Source organism: Mchenga conophoros, linkage group LG4 (genome assembly GCF_057382185.1).
Source record: "Mchenga conophoros isolate Kocher_MC1m ecotype Shallow Benthic linkage group LG4, M_conophoros_male_GT1.1, whole genome shotgun sequence".
NCBI lineage: Eukaryota > Metazoa > Chordata > Actinopteri > Cichliformes > Cichlidae > Mchenga > Mchenga conophoros.
Window position 1 is genome coordinate 6000387 of NC_140529.1, and position 19491 is coordinate 6019877.

The 19491-nt window shown below is 40.8% G+C and overlaps 1 protein-coding gene across 6 annotated transcripts in view; it reads right to left on the bottom strand.

The window, feature by feature from the left end:
* nfixb (nuclear factor I/Xb) overlaps window positions 1-18996 on the bottom strand; it is a 136152-nt gene extending 117156 nt beyond the window's left edge. The window contains exons 1-3 of one of the 6 annotated variants that reach the window (XM_085270079.1): window positions 18822-18996; window positions 17931-18672; window positions 8819-8902 (exon numbers count right to left, since the gene is read on the bottom strand). In XM_085270079.1, coding sequence (XP_085126205.1) covers window positions 8819-8902; window positions 17931-17933 — 87 coding nt within the window. In that variant the 5' untranslated portion in view covers window positions 17934-18672; window positions 18822-18996. Of the gene's footprint in view, window positions 1-4083; window positions 4294-8818; window positions 8903-17930 lie in introns of those variants that run through there. The other 5 variants (XM_085270082.1, XM_085270090.1, XM_085270094.1 and 2 more) reach the window with 5 other exon arrangements.
* Between the last annotated feature and the right edge of the window lie 495 nt (window positions 18997-19491).

Genomic DNA, 19491 nt, shown 5'->3' on the forward strand with positions numbered 1-19491 from the left:
TGAGCAGCACTCCCAAGTATAGTTTCCAAAATCCTTTAAAAAAAGAAATGCAATGGAAGAGGCAATGCAAAAAGAACCGTAACCCAATTCTTACTAATGGAAGATTAAAATATAAATAAATATGCATTGAAAGTACATCCTGAAACGCAGTGGGAGTCACGCAGCAAACACTCCTCTCCTCTCGGGGCTCTCTCGGTAATCTGCCTCCATCACGCAGTCTCCGTCACATCCCAGCACACAGTTAATAATTCATTCGATTGTTTACATGTGTTGCCATATCCGAGGTCCAAGCTCGATTTCTTAATTATTAACAGCAATTAAATAAACAAAATGTGCCTTTCTGTCTGCAGACGGAGCTGCAAGGGAATGTGAATGTGTGTGTGTGTGTGTGTGTGTGTGTGTGTGTGTGTGTGTGTGTGTGTGAGAGAGAGAGACAGAGAGAGGGAGAGAGAGAGAGGGAGAGAGAGAAAGTGCGTGTGTGTGTGTGTGCGTGCGTGCGTGTGTGTGTGTGTGTGTGTGTGTGTGTGTGTGTGTGTGTGTGTGTGAGAGAGAGAGACAGAGAGAGGGAGAGAGAGAAAGTGCGTGTGTGTGTGTGTGTGTGTGTGTGTGAGAGAGAGAGAGAGAGAGAGAGGGAGAGAGAGAAAGTGCGTGTGTGTGTGTGTGTGTGTGTGTGTGTGTGTGTGTGAGAGAGAGACAGAGAGAGGGAGAGAGAGAGAGGGAGAGAGAGAAAGTGCGTGTGTGTGTGTGTGTGTGTGTGTGTGTGTGTGTGTGTGTGTGAGAGAGAGAGAGAGAGAGAGAGAGAGAGAGAAAGCGCGCGCGTGTGTGTGTGTGTGTGTGTGTGAAAAGAGAGGAGGTTGTTTGCATGGAGAGGGAAGTTGTTTTTGCGCACACATAAGGCTACTAATTATTTAAAAATGACAAGAAATACAACATGAGCTTCTATCCCTTTTCATGCCCAGTCAAAGACATACTGTAAGTTCCCATCATGTGCACCATGTGTGCTACATTAGCCTGTATGAGCTTCTGCTGCCACTTAGTTTGAATTAGGGGGAAATTTATGTTGGTAAATAAAAGCTTCTTTTGTTTAGGGATTATCTGTGACTGTGCAATATTTTTTATGTTGCAGATAAAGTCATCTGCAGAGTTAAAAGAGTGTATATATATATATATATATATATATATATATATATATATATATATATATATATATATATATATATATACTGAATAAATTTTATATATATATATATATATATATATATACTGAATAAATTTTATATTTATATATATATATATATATATATATATATATATATATATATATATATATATATATAAATATAAAATTTATTCAGTATATATATATATATATATATATATATATATACTGAATAAATTTTATATTTATATATATATATATATATATATATATATATATATATATATATATATATATATATATATATATATATATATATATATATATATATATATAAATATAAAATTTATTCAGTATATATATATATATATATATATATATATATACTGAATAAATTTTATATTTATATATATATATATATATATATATATATATATATATATATATATATATATATATATATATATATATATATATATATATATATATAAATATAAAATTTATTCAGTATATATATATATATATATATATATATATATACTGAATAAATTTTATATTTATATATATATATATATATATATATATATATATATATATATATATATATATATATATATATATATATATATATATATATATATAAATATAAAATTTATTCAGTATATATATATATATATATATATATATATATACTGAATAAATTTTATATTTATATATATATATATATATATATATATATATATATATATATATATATATATATAAAATTTATTCAGTACTAATACAGCTTCACCATCCAAGTCCTGAAGTCAGCACCCTAAGTAGCCTTTAATAGCTTCTTCAATAAAACGAAGAATTAAATGGGAAAATAATAAACTCTCTGAGCTCTACGGGCATCATGATCGGGGAGACTAATGTTTTTAAATGGAAACCAGACATGACTTGTGCCCGCGTGGGACGAACCCAGAAACATCCCTCTCGGCCCGTCTGGTAGCAGAGTCTCATACAATGTGAGGAAAACACTTTCTTTCTTTCTTTCTTTCTTTTTAATAAAACCACTGTAAAAATCAGGAATGAATTACACATAAAACAGCAGCCCTGGCAGTCCACTGTCAGCCGAAACCAATGAGGGATAAACAAGTTTGTCTTTATAGGAGTAAGACATCCAGCAACTGTTTAACACGGGGGAGGTCAGTGAAGGAAATACCTGCAATAACAACAATAATATATAATAATAATAAAAAACAAACAAACAAAAAACCTTCTTGATGTTGAAATGAAAACTTGAAGAATGCCATGTCAGAACGGAGACTTTGGATTTTATTTGGCTTTGCGAAATACGCTCTGGTGAGAGAAATGATGACAGTTTAACATGGCTGAGGTTAGAAAAGATACAGATTAACTGCATGGAGAGGGAAGCTTCAAGAACAGTCTGAAATGTTACATTTATCTCCAGCCAACTGTGCCGCAAAGCAAGAAGCTGAACTCGCACCGCTTTGGAAACTGTAGTTTTAGGGAAAGATTTGGCGTGTTAGCACACGTGACGTGTCAGCTAAATTAATATGAATAAAGCTGATTTTTTTTTTTACTAAGAGCCAACTTAGTAAAAAAAGTTACATGTATTACAAATAAACTGGAGGCAAAGTGCATGAAATACAATCTGCTAAAAGTAGTATGCTGATATCATTTCACTGAACGGATATAAGAGATGAGCGCGCTCTCTCTCTCTCTCACGCACACACACACACACACACACACACACACACACACACACACACACACACACACACACACACACACACACACACACACACACAGATTTAAATAAAGTTTAAATAGCTACTTAATCATCGCTCTGAGATATCTCTTCACACTGATCGCTTCATCAGGTCTACAATAGCAGCAAAGGAACACTGACAATTGCTCGAATTAAATATGACGTGTGCATTTTGCAGATGCAGGAAACGGCATCCCTCAATATTTCTGACCCGAAACAAAAGCAAAGTGCTAAAAAAGTGAAGTCACTACCTGGACTTTATTTCACCCTGCAACGCGAGGAAGCGCCACACACAGCTGTCTATACGTTCAAGGTCAGAAAGAAAAAGAAGCACGTGCAAATACGCGTTTGAAATCGATCCTGTCACGTGTTGCGTTCAAGTGAAAAAGAGATGGTATAGCAGCAGAGCAAGAAAGAAAGAAAGACTATTTCTAAAGGCGCACGCAGGACGTATACTGACCAATTATAATTACGCGCGCGCGCACACACACGCGCGCACACATACTCTCTCTCTGTATTCCTCTCAAACACACACACACACACACACACACACACACACACACACACACACACACACACACACACACTTCAGGCTCCAATCTCTCGTTTCTCCCGGTCTCAGTCCCACATGAAAACAGCCCTAAAGGCGGCGGTGTGCGCCCCTGCTCACACCCCTCTCACCGGCCAAAAAAAAAAAACCCTCCCTGCGTTTCTCGCCACTTCAGAAAAATCTTAACAGCAGTCAAATTAAACTCCGCTCCACGTCCTGTCTATTCCACCGCTCTGCTATCTCCTCCTCTCACGGGCTCCCCTCCTTCTTTTTTGTTTAAAAAAAAGAAATACATTTCGGGAGAAGCGCCATTTTCTCTCCCAAAAAAAGAAGAAGAAGAAGAAAAAACCATGTGCGATGGAAACGCACGGGAAAAAGCTTCGTGCGACCGAGCGCGCCGCGAGATGAGCCGCCGGGAGAGCTGAGGATAAGTTTGAGTGGAAGAAAGACGCTCGACACAACCACGAAACACACGAGGAAAGGCAGAGTGGCACCGCACTGAATGCACGTATATATAAATATATATATATATAAGAGAAACCCCCGGCGTCCCCACTGTAAGCTACCCAAACAATGAAATAAGAGAAGACAGTTTACCTGTGTCAGGCAGTACGGGGAGTACATGGTTATTTTTTAGGAAGGAGACTTGGAGAGCTTATTTAAGTTGGATGGAAGCTCGGTATGGTGCTGCATTGCAATCGCTCGCCGTCCTGTTTCTCTCACTCCATGCTGCTGCAGCTTACAGTAACCCCGCCTAGAAAGTGAAAGCTTGCACAAACTTTCAGGGAAAAAACTTTGTCTCCCTCCCCTCTCCTCTCTGCTCTCCTCTTCGCAGGACTTTTATCGCTCCCCTCTTCTATCCTACTGAAAGCCCCCCCCCCCCCCCCCCCCACACACACACACACACACACACACTCTTTCTATTTTTCACGCAGATTGAAGTTCTTCTTAGTAAAATGTTCGGATTTTGCCACAGCATGAATTTTGCTTTTGGGGACTCTGAATCCGCTGTGCACACGCTTCCCCGCGTCTTTAGGTTCGCAATACTGTGCTTTCGAGCTGCGTTTACTGACCCGTGCATTCCATGTTGAGAGCAAATAATTACCAGAGGGCAGATGAGCCGGTCAGTTACACCGACTTGAGAAGGAAACACGTAAATGCATCAGCAGAGTAGATGAAAGTATATAATTTGAGGAATATTGTGAGAGCACCTCTGATTTCACTGACTTTTTAAATATGCGATGGCCAAGCATGCATTCAGTTGCATAAAACCTCTTAACATAATTCTGCTGAAGGTCCTGATCACAGGAATTCTCTCATGCATAAGTTTACATTTGATTGCACACTTAAATTCATTTACAGGCATTCAAATCGATGCGTCATCTCATTGCTGCTGTTAAGTCTATTTATTTACTGAACCAGAGTTGACCCAGTCTGAAAAACCCACAACTGTAGCTTGAAAAACCAGTGAAGTGAGTCCAAGCCAAACAGTTACTGTAGCATTCACTATGAAGTAGAAAACAGCGAAGACAGACGTATAATCACAGTCTTTGAGCGGTATCAAAATACTTCACTGGGGTGTGTGAGGAAAAACACACACACACACACATGAACGGTAGTGAGGGGTACACATATCACATAAAAATCATAAAATAACATTTCTTGGAGCAGGTCCCGAGTGTGGTACAGTGGGAATTTGGGTGGGAGTGAAGTCATTGTGGAAGAAGTGGAGCTGAAATTTTAGGCCTGACGTTAGAGTCCCACAGATTTATGAGGCCTACTGCTTGTGCATTTTTTATTAAATACTGCAAGCCTCTGCAGGCGAAACAAAGAGATCTGGGCTCTGTGTGGCCAATTACTGCACGCGGCCAGATACTCGAGCCAGAGGCGCAGGCGGGGAGGGAGAAAGTGTGTGGTCAGGAGCGCATGTAACGCCACAAAACTGTAACCTCTCGCCCTCGCCGTCGCACAAGGTTAGAATGCCAGCATTCCTTTTCTGTGAATAGGATACATGACTAATGTGAACCACACACGCCCTACAACACATTCACACACAACTTTTGGTTTCCCTTTGGGCAGGTGTATTAACTTCATAACCTGCCTGCAACATGTGCGGAAATCTCTTTGTTTTCAGCTCGCTTTGGTAGCCGAGTGCAAAAGGTTATAGCCTCTGCTCTCTCCGTCCTTTATGGAGCCGACTTGCATGCTCTGCACGCAAACACTCCTCTGCCGTCGCTCCTTAAACGAGCCACACATTTAGTGGTCTGTGTGAGTAAATCTCTCATTAAGTAACACATGGTAGAGCCATATGCTATGGTTGGTGGGTCTGCCGCGGCTCTGCTTTTTCACACGCTTCGCATATACATATTTACCACTGTTCCAGAGTGGCCAGCGCTGTTAGTGACTTCACCCACCAGCTTGGTGCTGTTGTGCAGTCGCACCAGAACTGAGGATTTTATTAAGAAAGTGTCACAGAAGTGAGCAGTAACGATCTCGCAGCCGCTGTGGCCGTGTATCGCGGGGAGGCTTTAGGCTGTGGGTGTGCAAAACAGGCTGTATGAGGATGAAAGTAACCACAAATTTGACGGAGACCCGTGCGCACAGTATTACAGCCGGTGTTGATACCACAACTGTCTATAGGTGGCAACACAGCGGAGCGGAGATAAGTAAGTGTGGTTGCAATGTCTGGCAGAGCAGATGTCATCTCTAGCAGCGCGTCGTTTACATACACTGCACATGCGAGGCTTTGCTTGAAGTAGTTGTTCCCAACCAGGTGGAATCGCCTGTAAACACATCCCTCTCACCAAAGTCACCCTCTAACTTAAGTTCCAAAAGATGCCTCCTTTAATTAATTAAAAAAACAAAACAAAAACATGAGCAGTGCATGAATACACTTTCTAGCAATCTTTTATTTTCTGTTTGTCTAGTTTCACGCACAGACATGTAAGCAAATAGTTTAAACTAAATATCAAAATTTGGGGGGGATTTCAAAATCTTTTCATTGGCTGTTAGTCACATTGGATAAACATCACTTCTGGTCGATTTTAGAAAAATTCAGACATGTTATATTGGCAACATATTATAAAAAGACAAAATATTACAAGTTTCCCTTGCTTTAAAAGCATGGAGTAAGCCAGTTCCAGTGAGTAAATTTAAGGTGGTTGCAATTATTTGTTTGAACTGTGAACAAGGAATTGAGCACACGACCCACTTAATACAGTTAGTACATCTTAGTTTAGCTCCATTCACATGAAAACCACTCATAAAATGTGGATTATTAAAAGGCTGCTATAAATGTTTACAAGGTTTACACATATTATTAACCACAAAACTGTGTTTTATGTCACATTCTAGTGGCTCATGCAAATACAGTAATACATCTGAGTGACAACCCTTAACATGATCACTGTTGCTAGCTAAAATTTGAAGATGACCCACTGTGTCTTGCTTATTTTCTGTCATTTGCACTGCATTGTTACAGAGGTGGATGCTCATATTAAACTTGACCACGAGGTCAACTTGTGTAGAAGTAATCTGTGTGAGCCCAAAGAGCAACGCAAATGTTTTTTTCTACTCTTGGCTCTGTATTATGCCAAGGAGAAGCCCCACCCACTTGATGTTCTTTGTTTGGGAGGGGTAGCCAATGAGATTGAAGTTAGCATAAAAGGAGGGTGTTTTTCAAACGAAGAGCTGCTAAAACAGCTTGTTTTAGACAGTGACTGGAAGATAAAGACGAATCATTTAGACTCTCAAAAAGCTCAGTCATGCAAGGATAGTCTAGTAGAGTGGAAGAATAAAAAATACAGAGCTGGAAATGACCAAAATAGGTCCCCCTTAACACTGTCCTTGGCCACCCAGGTATGGAAACCACATTATTCAACCTCAGCATTGGAGGTCTAAACACAACAGATAAAACTGTGACCACGGCACTGCTGAAATGAATTGTTTGAACTTAAACATTAATAGACTCACTAGCCTTTTCTTAGAAAAGCTGTTACCAAGAAAAGCCAGGTTACAAATGATTAAAAAGAAAAACAATTATGTGGAAAATTCAGTGTCAGCTAGTAAAGTTAAAATACCCCAAAATAAAAAAATAAAAAGTAAGCAAGGTTACCTTTTGCATTTATGGTGTAATGCAAATTCTGTTCTATATTAATTATTCACTGGCTGCAAAATTCTGGGACGTTATTGTGTTTAAATTTCCATTTTTTCTGTGTTTATTTTCCTTTTTCTGTTATTTTTGTGACAAATAAGAAATCACCATTGCAAATGTTTGAGTGATGTGACAGATCATAGATATCCTCTTTCCCCCACTTCTTTTCTTTTCTTTGCAGATATACAGATATCAATCAACGGGGCTGAAGGGGGAAGTGAAATGTACACTGATACTGATGTATCAGAAATAAGCATCCAGGACGATCCTAACGTTATCAGTACAGGTTGTTATAGTTTGCATAACATTATTGTACAAAATGCTCAGGACGACAATGAATGGAGTCGTGACGCACTTTGCACAACACCGAGCCCCCTACATTAGACCTCCCGGCGAGAAGCTGGAGGTCGACGCTCTCCTGTGGACGCTCTCCTGTGGACGCTCTCCTGTGGACGCTCTTGAACTCGCTGCCCCCCGGAATCCAATCCAGTCACAGTGACACCCCTCCCCCTCAACCCCTGTCTCCCAAAACTCTCTTTAGACGGCCGTGCTACCCACTCCTGGCCATAGCACTTCATTTCTTTACCCGGAGACATACAATATAGTGTAGCAACCCAGATTCTCTGAGAGACTTGGCATAAGACTTAACTCTGGGAAACAAAGCCTGTAGCCTAGAAAACTGGCTCCCACCTCATTAATGATCACATTTTCAGTCATACACAGGACCCCCCGCCCCACGCCATCCCGACTCCTCTGCTTTTATTACCATTTTATATCATGCCGATTGCTGTAAATCTCACGGCTTCTTTTTTTAGAAATACTGCTCACTTTTCTCTTACTTTGTAGTTCTTTTTCGTTTTATACATCTAGGCATGCTTCACATTATCGTCGTAATTTGCACTCCCGTGAGACGAGGGCGCTTCGGTGAAGTTGCAAAGGCTTCTTTTTCTTTCCCCCCCTTTTTTTCTTAAATGTGCGTGTGGAAATAATAATTGTAATGGTTTGCAGCTGAGTGGAGGGAGCTGTGAATGACATTATGATTGCGGTGCAATTACCAATAGCATGAAAACGGACTGTCAGTCAGAATAATGAGTAATGACTCCAATAACACATTTAATACCGACACATGAAATAATAATAACAATAATAATAATAATAATAATAATAATAGATGCATACCCTGTATGAATCTGATACTACAAAGCATTCAGGCATCCCAGGACCTCTGGAGGGTTCTTCGTTCAACAGAAAGGTTTCGGTTGCCTGAAATGTAACACAGTGATTCATTAGTTGGTTCTGTATTTAGGATCAGGGAATTTAAAACACACAGAAAAGCTGGTCGCAAAGCTGCAAAAGCAGATTTTGTATGTGAAAATCCTCCTCATCCTGCTGCTCGACCTATTTCATCATCCTCCTCAAGTCCCACCACCAGATAACTACTCAAGATCGGCGTCTTTACACTCTGCACACACGCGCACGATCGTGTGCACTGCCTGCCTGCGCCCATATGCTGTGCAGGCCCGAGGCCCAGCCCTGCCAGTCACTGCCACTTCAATGGGGAGCAAAGTGTTTAGCTGCCGTACCCGCACACAATACTCCGGCACAATGGCATTTCCTGTCCCTGCTATTTCACCTGCATGGTCACTTTTCTGTCAGCCTGCTCTGATTCAGCACAAATCATTCACACACAAACACACACTCACACACACAGCCGCATACAGTAATACACATGTTTGGCAAAGACTCGCACATACAGAGGCCATACGTCTGCCTCCACGGAGACAAAAACAGGCCACTCAAAAGGCCCTGCCCTGCATCCGCTGATAGATGCAGCTAAAGTGTTTATCCCAAGTGTTTGTTTCTATTCAGTGCAGTTCATTTGTATGCTGAGGGACGCGTCAGCCGAGACTTGGGCTCTGAATGAGCATCCATTGCAGTTCTGCTGTCAATTGAGGCAGCCAGGCCAGACAACATAGATGGGAGGAAACCACAGACTGAGGAGCTGGATATGGGAATGGGAGTTCTGCCTGGTTTGCTAGCCTGTGGCTATTACTTTTTAGTCCTAACTGGTACAAATTGCTTTTTGCCAGGCTAAATTTTAATGTCTCTTCTGGAAATCGACTAAACCTATTAGACAAGGGCTAAAAACGTCTGCATTCATGAAAATAGCTCCGGTTCCATGAGTAAGAGAGTGGAAGTTTTACTCACAATGGGACTTACTTGAGTTTCTGGATATAGGAGAAGAGGGGAAGTAATCTTATTTTCCAGAACTTTACCTTCTTATCTCTCAACATACCTACAGCAGAAACAAACATGCACCCAAAACAGGAACAAACATCGCTCGTAGCCAGCAAGAAAACGTAAAGTTATAGTATTTAAACTGGCATGTGATATAAACAGTTTTTTAGGGAATTTAAACAGATATTAGGTTACTTAAGCATTTGCATATGCAGACAAATACACACATGCGCCGGGTGACATGGGATTGCCCTTAAACAAATACATGCAGAGACACATGCATAAACACGCAGCACTATAATAAGTCCCAGACTTGGACTAACTGAGCTGCGGCTGGAGACACAGGCTATTCATATCCTTCAGAATGAGAGGTTACAGCTCGAGTCTTTTCCCTTTTCCTTTCTACTGTAACACAGGAAGGGCATCTGTGTGTATGATTTCACTCAACGTCTGTGGCAAAAGGTTCAGCAGGCAGGTTGATTAACATAAGACTAACACTGGCTTTGTTAGCGTGGCCTCTCCCACGCACAATAAGTTCAGCGTGTGCCTCGTGAAGCACACGCTCGCTTAAACAAAAGTTAGAATTCGAGTCATCCAAATGGCTAAGAAAACACTGCGCGCGGCGCGCGGCCTCAGCATCCAACCTCTGGCCTGTCATCATTAATATGTGGGGAAACACTGGAGGGAAACCATTTGAAACCATTTGTCCCACTAAATGGTGCCCTTGTCAAGCTCCCCGGGCTTTCTGTTAAGCTTTTAAACTGCCCAGTCCAGCTGAAGGATATATTTTACTCCACTGATAATTACAGAGCAGCACAAAACATGGCACTCCACTGGCTCGAGCGGCCTCTTGTTTCTGACATGTTTTAGTCATTTAAGGATGAAAAATAATTTTCACTGCACAGAGGGAATCCCGGCTTGAGGACGCTGAACACCGGATAAACGACAATCTAAAAACACATCGTTTAATGAATGAATCTTTCTCTGTCTCCAGCCCTTAGAGAGCTGCACTGAGGCTCAATGTTGAGTGCAGCTCCCTGAAGCACTGGCCCGCTTTCCTCCTCTGTCAGTTTTTAAGCAGCATAGTATCAATTATACATATATGTGTTTTTCTATATGTATGCAACATATGCCTGATCCATATGCTGGCCCCAAGCTAAAATAGTTGCAGAGTCTCGTGTAATAAACACTTAAAAAGCTCCACTACTCATTTGCTGTCTGCGATGCTGGTTTTTGGTGACTGAAATGAAGCACAGATGATTAAAACAGAGAAGCATCAGCCTGGGTCAGGCTTAAATCCACAGTTCAAATCTCCATATTATTTACATGCATGTATGGGGTAGTTCAAGAGCTTGGGAAATCCCCCAGTTTGTGAATTTTAGCTATTTACAGAGGAAATTTGCAGGAAACTTCATAAAATTGTAAGTATTCTGTTCAGTGGTTGAATATGTTACGTTATGTTTATATCAAGTAATTTTGCTAAATTTACAATTATGGAAGTAATAACTATTATGTACTAAATCATTTGCTGTTTTACATGTTTACAATTCACAATTTGATCATCAATTCTGCCCACAGAAAACAGCAGTACAAGGAATTCCCTCTACGTAACCCTAAACAGAGAACAAATAACAGACTCATCAAGTGGACAGAAAATCTCCAAATGAATGACTGAATGCGAAAATAGAATATCAACGATCACAATTTTTTTCTCTGCCAAAAAGTTTTGGCATGTAAATTTAAACTACAGACGGCGACAGCAAAACAATTGCATTAAACATAAAGAGGTCTGAAGATTTTTAGCTAAAGGTAACACAAACCAGAGAAACAGAACACCCCCCTACCCCCAGCTAGGTTAGCTCTGTTCAGAGAGAACAAGGATTGCTATATTTTATTTATTTTTACTTCACAACTGTTTTATCAAGTCGTTTTATAAAATCCCTCAAGTTGTCTTATTTCTCTGTCCTGTAAAAGCCTAATTGCCAGAATAAGACTAAGACAATAATAAGCTCATAGTATCAACCTCGAAGGTAGTAATTTGTCACTTATTGCTTCAAACTATTGCAGATTTTATAAAAGTAAACGTATACTTCATAACAGCTAGGTTTTATTTCCCCCCCAACATGCTTACACTAGCAGTGTTACCTGAATTAGCATAAAAATGTTAGGCATGAATCTGGAGCTAGCTTAAAATAAAAACAAGAAATTGGGATAAATAACTAGCTTAGCTCTGTCCAACCCTTCTATTAAGCTGTCTTACCAAATGTTTTTTGTGTCCTCGCTAGCACAACATTATTTGTGAGACTATGTCGCTGTACTTTTCTTTGTTCACAAAGAAAAAGTTCAAACAGGTTAGCTTAGCACCTGCTAAGCTAGGTTAAAGTGAATCTCATGAAGAAAGTGAAAAGGCGTACTCTAATTTTCAAATATTTTCATATTGTAGTGAAAACATTTATTTTAGTGTATTATTGTTGTTGTAGATTGCTAAATGAGCCATATGAGCAACATCCTGCTGTTGCTGAATTCAAGGTGAAACCGCAACCGGCTGTCAGTTGAGGCGGTCATGCCCTTGATTATGAATAGGCACTTTGAGCTGCTAATTGCTCTAATATGTTTACAAGTTAGCCACTCGCTGTTTTAACCTTTTAGTTGATTTTACACAACTCACTTCGCTTTTTGTGGAAAATGATAGAAAAAAAGCAAAAGCAACAACTATAACAGGCTGGGCAGTCACCTAGCACCAGCGCTACCTTCGTTTAGTCGCATCTGAGACCAATCTCAGACACAACTGAGCATGAATACGAATCATGATCTCTACAATACCTCAGCTGCACTTACTCTGCTCAATTCTCTCTGACATCCACGTTTACAATAAGTGAGATCTAAAAGGGGGACAGATGCCTAAGTTGGCTGCCTCACATGGAATTAGATTAATCAGAGCGCATATACATATGGCCCACCTTCCTCTGTCTCCCACTTTGTCTTGTTCACACAAAGATACACAACAGCCCAGAAACCACCTGGGTTTCCATATTTCTGAATACGCGTCGATCCACCAGTGGTGGGTATCTTCGCAGTCACTGATTAACAGCCTTCTGATCATTCCGCCGCACCGTCCTAATCATTTGCAGACTTGTCTGTATGAGCTCAACAGTTCCTAGAGGATCAGAGACTTCTGCGGCAAAACATAACTGACATCCTACTCAGTCCTGCTCCATTCAGCCTTAATTGTATCCTCATTCTTCACCTGGTAACAAGCTAACAAACCTGTGCAGATGTGGCAAGCACATCAAAGAGAGGGAGGGATGGGAGGGGGAACTTGTTTGTAAAAAAAAATGTGTGGGGGAATATGAAAGGGGAAATTTACGTTGTGTGAGTCCAAGCCAGCGCCACCTCAGGGAGAAATGCTGGAAAAATGTGATATTTTACACCTGCATCTCAGGAGGTGGGGAATAAGAGACAAGGAGGGGGGTGGTGGTAATTAGAGGAGTGTGCGTGCTTGCATGCGTGCGTGTGTGTGTGTGTGTTCGTAAAGGATTTTTAGTATGTTTCTGGGTCTTGCCGCCGGTTCTTCTGCAGCATTCAATTTGGTATGATACATTCGATGCCAGATTATTAAAAATGCTAAACCTGGTTACGAATGCTAAAAAAAAGTGTTGAAATTTTAAACAAATATGCTAATATTGTTAGAGTGATAAATAGCTGGAAAGCCCTGTTTAATGAATAATGCTATTGGCTCTAATTCCTCATTAAGGCCCTAAAGAGGAGAGTGAAGAGAGAAAATACATGTATTGTTGTGATTTTCCCCCCTTTTCTCCCCCCCAAATTAAACTCAGAAGGCATAAGATACCAGCACCTTCCCAAATTAAGTTCATTCAAATTACTTGGTTACACAGCTGGTGTGCATTCTGGTGTGTCTTGTGAAACCAATTAATGTGAGGCTTCAGTCTTGATAAGATAATTAAAGGAGGGCTAGAATAGAGATGGAGGAGTTTGAAGTGTTCAGGCTCGTGGTACAAAATAAGACTTCCTTTAAACTGCAAAAAAACTTTGCCTTGAATCAAGTTAAAATAAAATCTGTGTGATTTGTTCTGCCATTTCCAAAGCAAACTGATCTGATCTGGGGGCTTAAGTCAAATTATGCTCATACTGAAGGGTCTGTGTTATTTCTAGATTATTATTTGCTTAAACTAACAAGTGAGATTATCTCACTCCAGTGTTTTGACTTTGTATATTTTTAGAGCTCACTTAAAGAAGTTAAAACTGCATGGTTTTGAATCTGGCTTCCTGTACTAGGCGTTATGCATTCCCTGGGAACGTTTGAATTAAAATATATGTTTAGATTTTGATTTTGTTCTATGAGATGCTTTTTTGTATTAACTGTAGCAAACAACTGTCAAAACATCCTGTAAAACACAGTAATGTGGCATTCTTTCTAAATACAGCTGAATCCCGTGACCTCTCGGGCCTTTGATGAAATCTTACAATCTTAATGTTTACACCCCGTTTTTCTTGGATTTGACCTTCATTCTCTTGCTCGCGTCTGCTCGTTTGAGCAAACTTGCAGAGCACAGCGTAGCCGCCAGAACACGGTCAATATAAAGACATTTATAACTGTAGTAACTTGATGAAGCAATCGCAACATTTTAATTTGGCGGTGCCGTGTGTGCTGGTAGTTTCAGTTGTGCTGCACTCAGACTTTGAGCGTTGCAGATGTTCGATATGGTTTCTTAACAATTCTTAACAAAGGTGTTTTGTAAGTTAAAGAAGAAGCAGAATGAAAGGAAAATCCCCAACAATCAGACAGTCTGCTATGAGGAAGCAGTTGGTGATGATGAGAAGGAAGAACTCCCTTTTAAAAGGAAGAGGCCTCCAGCAGAACCAGTCTTATGTAAGCATCTGCTGCAACCGGTTGGTGGGTAAGAGAAAATAGTAAAGAAAAAAGTGGGGCACACACGTCTGTGAGTGCAGTGGTTCGCTTTTTTCTCTCCAAGAACAATGTTAAGGTTTAACTAGCAATAGTACACCACGACTGAGTTAATGAGTTAATCGCTTCTGTCCAGCTTCAGGCTGGTTGTTAAGATGTTGAATACAGCAATATTCTGAAAACGCAACCAACAGGCATGCAGACTGTGACCCTGTTCAGCATAAGAAATGTTGTTTTTAAAGATTCAGATCTGTGTATTGCACTCAGCAGTGATATAAGGATTTTAGAGTAGTAATACTGAAATGGATAAATATGAAAATACTCCATTTAGAATCCATTCATTGTATTTACTATACAGAGCACTGTCCAGCCTGTAAAACCATTTGTCATGTGTTTCGTGGGTCTATTAAAAATGCTAAAAATGTTTTGAGGCCCAAAAAAAAACTGCCCTGTTGATGTCATAATGATGTCACTAGAGTTTTCTTGACATTTCAGTCTATTAAACGCACACACACAAAAAATATATTACCAGTATAGGAATGGAGTCTGAGCTGAGTGAGCTTAACTTAATGAAAATGTAATGAAGTTGAATTGAATTTAATGAAAGATGTTACTGAGCTGCACTGAGATCTGGGATTCAGCTTTTCTCAGTTTGAATTATTAGCTTAGCTAAGCTTAGCTCAGACTACCCCAACTGTAACCAGTAAACCACTGGAGTATTACTGTACGTTTTATCTTTTGAGACACTCTTTCATGAACTTGTGATTCGTTTAGCACAACAAGGATCTCATATTAAGGAAGCTGAATGACTGAGGTGATTACAGCTCGTGATATATCCACTGTAGCCCCTCAGCTGCACACTGTTAAAATCACAACAGCTTAAAAACCAGTCAACCTGACAAGCACATCTGAGCTCACTATACTAATATTTATGCTGTTTGACTGTATATCAGAGTTTCCATCTTTAAACTACAGCAAAAGCTTACACGCTGCATAAGCTATTATAGCCTCCTTGAAGCCTTATTTATTTTTCCAGAGAAACGTCAAGGCCAGGACAAACATAATAGCATAATATTCTGTATACAGTGAGGGATGACATCACTGGCAACAACGGCCAAGATGGAGATCACACAAGACTGGAAAACCGCTTGTCTGATCATCATGTGGTGGGCTGTACACACACACACACACACACACACACACACACACACACACACACACACACACACAGAGGCAGAGTGCAGGATCCAGTTACCACAGCTATTTACACAGCACTCTGTGATTCTATTTTTTTTAATCTTTAGTTCCTGCACTATATATCACACATATGTTTACCACGGAGAATCCAGTGTAAACTTTGCATTTGGCTATATATTTAAAACACCGCTTGCATTGCTTATTGTAAAGGTCCGGTCTGTCTGTAAATCATCATTTTGGACCCATAATGTCATCTTTGTATTTCCTGATGATGGCTCAAACTTTCTGTTTACTTTCTGGCACATAGGGAAAAATCCATAACCTATAAATCCTCGTGTATATATAGATCATCTGTAAAGAAAAGTAGTGTTTGAATATTTATTTCTGTGGCAGAGATGGCGAACTGGCCTCGGGGAAAGCTAACAGGAGTCTGACACTGATTGACAGATGCCTCCAGTGCCGTCTGACTAAACTAACATGCAGTTGAAGTGTTTGGCACAAAATCAACACAACACACATATAGCCTTTGAAAATAAATAAATAAGGTTTTTTTTAAAAGAGGTGAGTTGCTGCTATAAGTAGGAGAATAACAAGTGGGGATAATCTCATGTGAGGCCTGTCCTGAATTCTGTATCATTTTTACTGATGAGCTTCTTGGGCAGCTGCCATGTCAGCAAGGATGCTCGTAAACAAATAATTATTCATACTAATAATCTTCCATATTCATGTGCAAATAAGATCCATTCCTGGGTATCTAAGCAGCTTCAAGGTTGTATGTGGGAGGTTCCCCTAACTATTGCCTGACTTGAAACATTTCATGCCAAAAAAGAATTTCTAAGGGTCAAGGATGTGTGAGCTCTCTTTCATAGTTTTGCATAAAACAGACTTTCTTATTACTAATTTTAAAACCTAAAAGCACTTCATTCAAATGAATGCTTTCGCAAGTCTCACAGAGAGTAGATTTCTCATTTAACATGTTAAAAGAAAATCGGGATAAAACATGAAAAACGTCTTCTGTTTGAAAGGACTCAACTCAAACGAAAAAGGAAACCTTGGATAAAATCTCATAAGCTGATGTCTGCTTAAAGAATCCTCAAACAAACTTCAGTTAGAGTTCGAGAAGCATTACAAACGTTTGCTTTGTGATACCACTGGATTTCCCTGAATGGGACAACTAAACCACCTGCGTAATTAAGGATTTAGTCCCTGCGTAATTACGCACAAATCAAATGGCCACTTAATAGAACGCTGGCGCAAACAATAAGTTCCATCCTGCTACAGCCAACTTTCCAGACTCTGGTAAACCTTGCCTTTAGGTGGGATTTGTGCTCTAGGATCCTTCCCACATGCAACAGTGAAACCTTTACATACTGTATGACACCTCTATTATGGATGTTGTGCCATAGGTCCTATCATATATGCGACTATAAATAGACTAGCCCAGTCTGTGAGAGGAGTCATGTTCTCCGTGTGGATGAAACGGCAGAAGGCAGTAGGCATCGAGCGGTGAACTGAGAGGGCTGGACACTAATTTGGCCAGCAGGTTGGAAAGAAAAAATTGGCAACAACGTATGTAACTATTAAAATAAGGTGGATTAGGTTTTCCTTCCAGCAACATCCTTTCAAATGTACATGCAGCTCCTTAGCAAGGAAATCTCCCCACATTTTTAAAACAACCATAAGATCCTAATGAGTCTAACTGTGACAGCAAACAGATTCAGGTAGGTGGAGGGACTTGGCACATACTTTGTGACTGTTACACATTAGCCACACCAAATACACACACACACAAACACACACACACGCACACGAAATATAAGATAGCTCACTAAACTATAAAGCACAGAACCATTAAAACGATGAACAAGTACAATGATTGTCAAAGCTGACTGCATAAATGAGCAAATTATTGGTTTACATAGCACGTACCATTGTGGTGTGAGGATATGTGCCAACACTCTCAAAGACCCATTTTCCACTCTGAAAAGTTCGGCTTCCAAAAAAAAAAAAAAAAAAAGTGAGTGGGAGAGAGAAAACTGCTCGGTTTCTTGCTCAGCTGGGCCTTATACCGGAAGCAAAAGAGCCCTAATGCACGGCCTGCTGCCCGGTAAACATTTTTTGGGATAAAGTGAAGTCAGCTCTTCTCAGTCCAGGCAAACGGGACGCAGAGTCGTACAATCCAAGCGGTCTGCCTCCCGACTTCTTCATGCAAGGTGTTTATGTGCGGCTTTCAACTCGTGATAGTTCCACGAAACTCGAAGCTGCGCGCGCCTGGCTGCACTCTCAGTCCCGGTGCCGTCACGTCCCCGCACCGAGTCCCCGAGCTACGTGCCACCGAGACGCTGCACCGTCAGAGCCCGAGTGTCGGAGCAGAAGCCTGGCCGCGCACCGACAGTAAGTAGCCTGCCCTGCGCTCTCAGCTCACGCGCTCACCAAATCAGCTGTTGCTCCTCCAGACTGGACGCCGCGCGCTCTCTCCCCTTGCATGCTCAGGCGTCGCCGATCACGTAAAAGTGCAGTCCGCTTCTCGGTTCTTCTCCACCTGTCCTCCACCCCCTTCTCAGTGTCGGCACAAAGTTGCTGGGAGGACCGCGTCTGAAACAAAACTCAGCATGTGGCAGCGCGAGTGTCGCAACATCCGCGAGCGGGACCTCAGCGGACGGTCTGTGATCTGAAACCCAAAAACAAAGAGGTGAAACGTGCGTCTGTCTCCCCGTGTGCGCGACTGTGTGTGAGTGTGTGAGTGTGTGACATCGAGCAGCTATAATTAAGTAAACAAAATGCGAGAAGTGAGCGCACAGCGTGGCCGCCTGCACGCACCACTGAGGACGAAACGGTGTCCTGCGGCCGCGGCCGAAGAAGCGGAGCGGAGGGCTGGTGAATTATTAATAACCAGAGCGGTTCACAGTCTGTCGTGTTCAGTGAGTAACCAGGGCGGCAGCTGGGGGTTTAGAGGAATTAAATACGGGCTCAGAGTAAACCGTGGACGCAGGGGATTAGTAGCTCTCACCGGCAACAGTGTAGGGGCAGCTCGGGGCCGATAGAGAGGGCGGGAGGGAGCGGAGGTTCTAGGGAGCAGTGGGGGAGACGGCGGAGGTGGTAGGGTAGGACATTTTTTTTGAGTGCAAATTTAATAGTCAGCCTAAATGGATGGGTGGTATGTACGTGAACACGTGTCACTTAAAATTTAAATATGAGCTCCAGCTGCTGAACAAAAACCTACAATCTAAACAAAAATCTCCATCTATAGCTGATATTTTTATGTAGTACATTTTCATTAATCGAAATTACCCCACGCCCCCACGTAAAAGACTCCCATTTGTTGACACTTGACTAACCATAGAAGAGTTTCTCTGAGGATAAAAAAAATAAAGTGATAATAAACTGAAGTGGGCTATAACCCTCTGCTGCCCGCATATGTTTCCATTTTAATGGCGAAACAATTCAAATAAAAATAAAGGCAAGTTTACAAAAAAGTCTCTATTTAAAA